The 9,302-nt window shown below is 58.4% G+C and overlaps 1 protein-coding gene across 11 annotated transcripts in view; it reads right to left on the reverse strand.

Annotated features, from left to right (window-relative positions):
• ST3GAL4 (ST3 beta-galactoside alpha-2,3-sialyltransferase 4) overlaps positions 1 to 9,302 on the reverse strand; it is a 34,538-nt gene that overhangs the window by 19,253 nt on the left and 5,983 nt on the right. For 5 of the 11 annotated variants that reach the window (XM_055091634.1, XM_055091635.1, XM_055091633.1 and 2 more), the window contains exons 2-3: positions 7,593 to 7,659; positions 6,305 to 6,374 (exon numbers count right to left, since the gene is read on the reverse strand). The exons of 2 other annotated variants lie outside the window; for them this stretch is intronic. In XM_055091634.1, coding sequence (XP_054947609.1) covers positions 6,305 to 6,374; positions 7,593 to 7,645 — 123 coding nt within the window. In that variant the 5' untranslated portion in view covers positions 7,646 to 7,659. Of the gene's footprint in view, positions 1 to 4,971; positions 5,331 to 6,304; positions 6,375 to 7,592; positions 7,660 to 9,302 lie in introns of all 11 variants that reach the window. 4 more of the 11 variants (XM_055091636.1, XM_028501241.2, XM_028501242.2 and 1 more) reach the window with 3 other exon arrangements.

Here is a 9,302-nt window from a genome sequence, read left to right on the forward strand (position 1 = left end):
AGCCTGCGCGTCCGGAGCCTGTGCTCCGCAACGGGAGAGGCCACAACAGTGAGAGGCCCGCGTACCGCAACCCCCCACCACACACACACACTAAAGATCAATTCAACAACATAAAGATTTAAGAAGCAGAGGGCGGCAGGAGAAGGGGGAGAGAGAGAGGATGAACAGTTAAAAAACAAATGACAAACTAGGAAAAGTATCTCTGCAACATAATATGTATCAGACCAATGAATTCCCTTAGCCTATAATGTGCTCATGCAAGTCAATAAGGAAACAAGTCAACAAATCAGACAGAGAAATAGGCAAAGGACATGAATGAGCAGTTGACAGTACATAATATAATGGCACAGAGGAAAGACCCATTCTTCACTGATCGTAACAGCCAAGCTCCAGAGGCCTGAGAGCCCACGCTGCTTGGGGAGGTGGGGAAACAGGCCTTCGGTCAGATCAGGAGTGGATCAGGGTGACCTTTTTGGAAGTGACCTGGCAATATCTGTCGAAATCCCCTTAGCCTGGGAATTCCATTGCTAGAAGTTTATTCTACAGAAAAGTCTCCTATGTTTGCATTAACTTTTCTATCACAGTCTTTACAGACAGCACTATTTGTGACAGTGAAAGATGTAAATGACTTGAAATTCTACCGAAAATCCACAAGGACCTGTTTAGAAGCATCACCAAACAAACAACGAATGGAACGCTACGCAGCTGTGAAAAAGAGGATGCAAATGCATGCACGCTGACACCAGATTATCTCCCAAGTACACGATGAAACTTTAAAAAGGCTGGTGGAGAGCAGTGTTCTGTGTATCTCCAATGCCCTTTCAACAAAAGACTTACACGCATATACGTGGGTATGTCGCTAAAGGAATAGATTATTCAAAGGATGCGGAAGAAACTAAGGGGGCAGGGGTGTAGAATGGGAGAAAGGCCTTCTTTATATCATATACCCCTTTTAAAAAAATTATTTATTTATTTATTTATTTTTGGCTGTGTTGGGTCTTCGTTTCTGTGCGAGGGCTTTCTCCAGTTGCAGTGAGCGGGGGCCACTCTTCATCACAGCGCGCGGGCCTTTCACTGTCGCGGCCTCTCCCGTTGCGGAGCACAGGTTCCAGACGCGCGGGCTCAGTCGCTGCGGCACATGGGCTCGGTAGTTGTGGCTCGCGGGCTCTAGAGTGCAGGCTCAGTAGTTGTGGCTCACGGGCCTGGCCGCTCCGCAGCATGTGGGATCTTCCCGGACCGGGGCTTGAACTCGTGCCCCTGCATCGGCAGGCAGATTCTTAACCAACGCGCCACCAGGGAAGCCCCATATACCCTTTTTATGTTGAATTTTTTTTAACGGCTGAGTGTGGTACACTTTCAACTAAAATTTTGCTAAAAGGAAAAGAGGAGAGGGGAAAAAAAAAGAAAAAAAAAAGTAATGTAAACTCTGGAGTCTCACACACCCAGACCTGGATTCCGGACCGACCACTTACTGGCTGCACAAGTGTTGGATCCTCTCTGGATCTCAAGTTTTCTGCTGCATCAAATGGAAATAAAAACAGGGCACTCCCTCCTAGGGTGGGTGGATATGCCAGGTAAGAGGGGCTCTAAGGTTGTTACCGTGGAGAAGTAGAAGCAGCTGGTCTCTGACTCCAGAATGCACTTCACCTTTCCCCCTCACGGATCCAATGGACACAGGCCCTTCTTACCTCTCCTTATGTCCCACTCCACAGACAGGGAACAGCAGGGGCAGGGCCACCAGGCACAGCTGTGCAGACTGGGTGTGCGTGACCAGGCCTGGATGGGGAGTGAGGGCTGAAATCCAGCCCTCCCTTGGCTTGTCAAACCATCGCCCTGGTGCAAGGCTGTGTCCAGTCGCAGGGGTCACTCATTCTGCTTTCTGTAAAGGCTCTGCACAGGCTAGCAGCAACATCATTTACAGCAGAGCAATTTAAGCCTTCTCCAGAATCCTTGCCAGGTTATAAAGAGCCCAGTGAAAAGATCTGGGGTACACAGACCAGGGGTGGGGGGAGCCGCTGGGAAATTTGGTACAGTCATCCCATCCGTTTTTATCTTTCCATGTGTCATTTCCTCTGAATTCACAGAGACACCCTGATATACCAGCAGAAGTGGTTTCTAGGGAAAGAGTCCTGCCACCTTTGGCCCGTCGGTACCGACTTCGTAAACCTTGGGCAGCTGGGTGATGTTCTAAGTGAGGTCACCCTGAGACGAATCCTGCGTGGGGGAAGGAGAGCCAAGGGGACACCCCCCTGCCCTGCCTGCCTGTTCCCCAGAAGGGCTTGTCTGCAAGAACAGCCCTGTCCCAGGGCAGGTTTGGAGTCCTGAGGCCTCCACGGACACGGTGAGGCAGGGCAGTCCAGAAGAAACAGGAGCTGACAGGGACAGCGGGCCTACTGCACCCAGGGCACTGCCTCAGGCACTGAACTACAGCAGGAAACAAGGTAACAGGCCTGTGCTCCTGGAGTGTACACCTGGGGAGCGGGGGGGAGCGGCGGGGGGAAACACCTGACAACCACATAGATGAATAAGAAACGGTGCCATGAAACACACAGTGAGGGCTTCCCTGGTGGTGCAGTGGTTAAGAATCTGCCTGCCAATGCAGGAGACACGGGTTCGAGCCCTGGTCCGGGAAGATCCCACATGCCGCAGAGCAACTAAGCCCGTGCGCCACAACTACCGAGCCTGTGCTCTAGAGCCCACGAGCCACAACTACTGAGCCCACGTGCCACAACTACTGAAGCCCACGTGCCACAACTACTGAGACCTGCATGCCTAGAGTCCGTGCTCCACAACAAAGAGTAGCCCCCGCTCGCCACAACTAGAGAAAGACTGCGCGCAGCAACGAAGACCCAACACAGCCAAAAATAAATAAAATAAGTAAATTTATTTAAAAAAAGAAGAAGAAGAAACACACGGTGAGGCCATCAGAACAGGGGAGTGGAGCAAAGGGAGATGGGGCAGCACCTTGGGATGGAGCGTTGGCAGGTCCCTGAGGGGCTGGCTCTTGACCTCAGACCTAAGTGAGAGGCGGTCATGGAAAGGGGGTAGGGCAGTGGAAGCAGAGGTTCCAGCCCGAGAGAAGAGCAAAGACTCCGGGGCCTGTGGGGTGTAAGTAACAGAAACAAGTCCAAAGTGACCGGAGACAGTGAGGAAGGGCCAGTGGCGGTGCCAGGGAGACGCGCTGGCCGGGTGGTACAGGACATCACAGGCCACCCTGGAGCCTGGACGTTACTCAGGGTTCCATGAGAAGTCACTGGAGGGTATGAACAGAAGAGTGACACTCTGGATTCATTTTTTAAAGATCCCTGGGGCTGTTCGGCAGCTCTTGTGCATAACCTCATTTAATTTTTAAAACACTCTGTGTGGTAGCCCTCTTTCTTTCTCATTTACAGATGAGGAAACAGACACACAGAGATACATTAAGGGTCCTGGGGTCTTCAGAAATAAAGAATTCAAGCAGTCTAAACTGCTCAGAAGCCCTACACTCTCTGGCACCCATGAATTGGGGGGAGCTGTCTGGGGTGGATCTAGAAAAGCTCCTACATCTCTTGGGCCTCAGATTTCCCATCTGTGAAATGGGAGTAGCAAGAACAAGTTGTGGGAGGTGTGGGAGCCTCAAAACATATCCCAGGATTGAAAGCCCGCAGCCTTAGCACTGGCTGAGCCCAGAGCAAGCACGGGGCCCCTGGAAGCTGAAGGTGACTCCTGGTCTGGGCCTCCCCCGGTGCGTGACAGCCCCTCTCCACTCCAGGTCTGCCCCAGCCCAGCACGGGGAGCAGTCCAGAGCCCCCACCTGACGCCACAACCACGACTGCACTCACCTCTCCTCCCAGCCGCTGGCTCCACTGCACTCATGGCACACACGCAGCTGCCCGGGGACCGGGGGGACTGCCACCCAGACTCTGCCTGCACTGAACGTGGATCCCACGTACAGGCCAGGCTCAGGGGGCGTTGGAGTCCTCAGTGGCCAAGCCACTCTCCCTTTCTGGGTACAGCCCCTCCTAGAGAAAGTGCCCAGCCCCACGGGGCGTGGCCACAGACCTCCAGCCAGCGCCAAGCCGTCCCCCTCCCCCGGCAGCTCCAGGGGCAGCACCCGCTCCACTCGAGCAGTGTCTCATTGGCAGAGTGGTGTCCCCTCTCCAGAGCTGGTACTCCCAAAGTCCCCCAGCAGGGACGGTACGGGGCCAAGTTCAGTCCACGCCTGAATTTCTATCAGGAGCCCACCAGGGTCAGAGTTGCTGAGGGTGGGATTAGGGCAAAAGGGGAGGGCTACGCCTGCTGGTGTGCGGCGAGGCGGCACGACCTCCGGGGTGGTGTTTCTGGAGGAGAAATGAAACTGCGGAGAATGAAAACAAGACCTCCATTTCCTGCATCAGCCTGTCCCCTGGGAACAGCGAAGCCGATAAGAGAGACCCTTTTGAGATCGTTTCACATCGGTAAGATGTTTCCACAAATCAGCTGTGTATACAACTCTCCTGGAGGTAAAGGTTACCAATGAGGGAAGGGGAGGGGCGGCTAGCATTCTAGGTGTTGCTGGGGAAGGTGCAGACCGTCCAGTCTGACCAGTGGTCCCTCTGGGGCAGGGCCGGGGCACAGCAGGTGGGACTGCTGGCAGGAGGGCTGCCAGGTCATCAGGGATGACCCAGAGCCTCCCCTGCCAGGGGCTCACGCAGCCCCTGTGGGGAAACAGGGAGGCAGATCTGAGCACGCAGAGCCGGGAGGCACCCAGAGGACACTCTGAGCCCCTTCCCAGGCCAACTCCGCTCTGGTCCACTGAGACCCTCCGTGTTGAAAACCTACAAACACACCTCTGAGCACAAACACACGAATCCCTGTTCAAGCACAGGAGCACACCCCAGAATAAACACGACCCCTACACACTCACACACACACCTCTCCCCCGCCCACTCTCTCTCTCTCTCTCCTCCTTCCTCCTCCTCCCTGATGGCCCCACTTCCCGCCACAACGTACAGCTTCTGGGGCCTGCTGGGCCTCCTCTGCCAGGGCGCTGTCTTCCCCCATCTTTCGAGAAGAGCACTGCCCACCGGCTTCCTTCAACTTCAGCTCCGGCTCCAGCGGAGTTTGTTTGTCAGGTTGCAGGTCCCTTTGTCAGGTTGCAGGTCCCTTGGGCTGTCAGCCAGGGAGCCTGAGATTTGGGAGGGGCCAGGAGTGGCTGAGCCAGTCCTCTGGGGATCTTTTCATCTCCAAAAGTTGAGTAAAGAGGAGCCCTGGGCTCCTGGCTCGGGGCGGCCAAGCCCAGCTCCCAGGAAGGGAGCCCCACCCCAGCTGTGCTCAGAGGTACCCGGGAAGGTGGGTTGTGGAGCAGGGGGCTGCAGGAAAGCAAAGGGGGAGGACACTCAGCCTTGTAAGTGTGTCCCCGGGGCCAGGGGAGGGTCCTGGGGCAGCCTGTGGCCAATGTCAAGCAGGGGCAGAGGCCGCTGCCCCGGGGCAGGGCAGGGCAGGGCACCCCCCACCCCCCCCGCAGCAGCGTTCACTCACCATCCTCCTGGCCTGTCCCAGCCTCTCTGCACCTGCACCTGATCTTGATCTTCCCGCTAACAAGTCCAAGAAACCCCTAGGCCTTCCCCAGCCCACCTCCCACCCCGTTCAAGCCCTTCTGAGCTCAAGCCCTGAGGCATTAGCAATTCCAGACTCATCCTGGCACCCCGTCCTGGGGGAGGCGGAGGAGGGCAGGACTGGGGCAGGCAGGGCCTGGGGACTGAGGATTCCAGAGTCTCGGGCTTGCTCGGCAGGTTTGGGCCGTGCCCACGCCACCTCTCCCCAGAGCTGCTGGCCCAGGGTCCTAGAGGGTGCCCCTGGGCGGGCACCCTAAATCTCAAGGAGGGCGGTGCCGGGGGTCAAGCCACGAGCCAGAACCCTGGGCTCTCTGCCACTCATGCTCAGGAAAACCCTGGGCTTTGCCAGCAGCTCCTCCCCTCTGCCCTTTTGGGAGCCGTCCTGGTTCTCAGGCTGGAAGGGCAGGAGCTGTCAGTCCACTGCGGCCCGCGCATGACATGCACCACCCTCAGGGCCAGACCACGTCCGGGGCTCTTTCTGAGGAAGCCTGATGCCAGAAGCAGACTCAGAGAAACTGAGGCACAGAGGAGACCCTGAGAAGGCCTAGGAGACTGAGCCACCGCGGGGCCCTGGCCCCGTCTGAAGGTGGGAGGCCCGACAGGAACCCCCATCCATCCTCTTGGCCTCTTCCGTGAGCCCTTCCTCCTGCCTAGAAGCTGTCAGGATCAGGGTCCTGGAACAGGGTCCCTCCCGCCCCCAGCAACACACCCCAGCCTGGCCAGCTCACCTGGCCTTCGCGGCCTGTCAGTCCAGCTGTTCCGGAAAGAGAACATTTTCTTCTCACTCTATTTGGACAGCTGCGGGGACAGTGACAGTGAGAAGAGAGTGACTGATTATTGAGGGAGGTGGTGTGCAGGGGACAGGGCCACAGGGCCTCTGAAGTGGCCGAGGGTCTGGAGCTGGGGAGGCCCCAGATGGGGGGCTGCGTGAGGAGCTGGGAGGCCTGGGGCCACCCGACAGGGTCAGCGTCCCTCAGCAGCACCATAAAGAGAGTAGCTGGAGGGGCTTCCAGCCCAGGTCCGGGGCTAGGAGGAGGGACGAGAAGCCCAAGGCACCAGGGAGACCGATTCCCATCTTTAGGGAATGTGCTCGGTTACAGGGTGGGGTAAGGACGCCTCTCAGGCCCAGCCCCAAACCTCCTCTGGCCTCACTCCTGGACTCTCAGGCCCAGCAGCCCCTCCTCTGCAGGTCCAGGGCTGACAGGCGGGGCTGCAGAAAGGAAGACAAGGCACCCACAGGACAAGGCCAGAGGACCTGGAAACGGAGCTTCTTCCGCCCTGGGAGGCAGGAAGTAGGACCGCAGGGTCAAGCCAAAGGCTCTTCCTCCTCCCGCGGGCCACCCTCCCTCCTTCTCAATGGTCGCTCTCTCTCTCACTCCCCTCCCGCCCCTCCCAGTCCCTGTCCGCTCTGCAGCCGCCCCATCCTGGTGTCACCTTGTCCCCATCCCCAACTCCTCCTGCCTGCCTCCCCCGCCCCGGTTATGTAAGGGGCCTGAGAACACACAGAGGGAGCTTTGTTGTCAAACCAAATCCATACGGAGCCGGGATCGGCCAGCGCAGCTGTTCCCCATTCCCTCCGCCTTGGCAGGGGTGAGGCACCGGGCAGGAAGCGCCCCCACGCCTCCATCTGGGGAGGTGGGGGGCAAAACACGCTGGCCCCAGGGCCCCCAGGCAGCTGAATGGGTGGCCCGGGATCAGCCACCACCGCGTGGGACCACAACAGGGGAGCAGCTGGCCCCCAAGACAGAGGAAAGCCTCAGGGCAGAGCCAGGGCCCCAAAGCCCAGAGAGGAGAGCTCTGGGCTAGGAGCAGGGCTGCACAGTGAAGGCCTGGAGGGGGGCCCAGACCCACACCAGTGGACCCCATTCTTGTCCACACGTGGATGCAGGCCCATGTTCTCTCTGCCACACAACCCGTATACATACTCTCCCACGCGCGCACGCACACACACGCGCACACACGCACAGACACGCGCACACACGCGCACACACGCACACACACGCTGTGTGTGCTCACCTGGAAGGCTTCTGAGCAGAAATCTCCTCCCTGCTCTGATCAGCCTCCTCCATCCCAGCAGGTACCTCTGGAGAGGGGAGGGTGGAGGGCGGAGGTCAGAGGCCAGAGAACTCCACCAGCCAGCTCTTCTTGGGAGGCCCTCTGGCTCCGGGATGAGATCCTGCCTTCCCGCCCAGGAAGATGTCCAAGAAGGGAGGTGAGGGCCCAGGAAGCTGAGCTTAAGATCAGAGCATCCGCACCTGGGGCAGGCCCTGTCCCTTCAGCCAACCCAACTGCTGGACGAGCGTCCTGCTCGAAGATGCTGGGGCCGCCAACAAGAGGAGGCGCTCCTGAACCTCCACGGCTGCAGGGCACCCACCCGAAGTCCAGCTGCCACATCAGGCAGGACAGCGAGGATGCCGAGGCCTGGGTGGGGCGAGGGCACAGGGGCAAGGGAAAGAAGAGGAGGCAGACACAAAGGAAGAGGGATGGCTGGGGGAGGAGCTGAGAGAAATCTGAAGGAGAAGGGAAGGAAGGCAGGGGGGTCAGAAAAAGAGGAGAAAGAGGAAAAGGACCAAAGAGGGGACAAGAGGAGAAGGGGGCGGTGTGGAGAGAAGGGCCCACACCTCCTGCGAGGATGCTTCCACACCCTCTCAGCCGGACAGGCGGGTCCAGAAGAAGCAGCACAGGGAGGGGGCGTTTCCAGAGCACTGGTCCCAGCCCACCCAGTCCCACCGTCAGCCATGCCCCAGGGGTTTCAGCCTCAACAATCCTGGGTCATTGGAACCAGAGGACAAACCAGGACCTTGGAGAAAGGAGACACAGGGGTGGGATGGAGCACCGGAGAGGCAGCCCCTGCCTGGGGGAAAAGTCGCTCTGAGACCTTGAACAGTAAGTTACTTTTTTGAGTCTCAGCTCCCACCTTTGCAAAAAGAGTTACTGACCGAGAGGCTACTAATGTGCCAGTGCGGTGCCGGGGACACAATGTGGAGTCAGACGGTCACGGGTCCTACCCGACAGTCTAACATCAGCCGGGACCTCTGAGGCCTCCCCAGCTCGCCAGTGTCTATCATCTGTGCTCCGAGATCCATCCCGTGGGCTGCGCTGCGGCAGATGCTATTAGCCCAGGTACCGGATGGGCTGATGGAGAACCAAAGTCCCAGACCTGCCTGAGGCCACACAGCTGGGAGCAGACCGAGAAGACAAAGGCCACCTGCCTGGCTTCCTGGACCCGAAGGAAGGCACTCTGCAGTCTCTGGGCCACACCCTGAATCACAGAAAGCCCACCAGCCAGCACTTACAGAGCCAGGCCCCAGGTGCTGGGACATTATCTGAAACGCACTCTGGTTCAGAAGAGGAGAAACCGAGGCTCCGTGTCGGGCCCAAGGCTGTGCAGCCCTGCCCTCCCCCACCCGTCTGAGCTCACGGGTGGTAGCGTCCCCTGATGTCACAGGCTGGGACCTGTGGGGTGGGGGGAAGTGACAAGGGTGCCCGGCCGTCAGGGGAGCCTCAGAACAGGCTCAAGTCGGATGCAGTCTAGGAAGGGGACTGCCAACGGCGCCCAAGCCACCGTCAGGGGACAGTGGGAGCAGAGGTGGGAGCTGAGAACACGCGGCTGGGGAAGTAGAACAGTCCGACAGGCGCCCGGCGGAGGTTTTCAAATAAAAAGGGTTTTAAGGGCTTCCCTGGTGGCGCAGTGGTTAAGAATCCGCCTGCCAATGCAGGGGACAC

The sequence above is a fragment of the Physeter macrocephalus genome, chromosome 16 (assembly GCF_002837175.3).
Source record: "Physeter macrocephalus isolate SW-GA chromosome 16, ASM283717v5, whole genome shotgun sequence".
NCBI classification, from domain to species: domain Eukaryota; kingdom Metazoa; phylum Chordata; class Mammalia; order Artiodactyla; family Physeteridae; genus Physeter; species Physeter macrocephalus.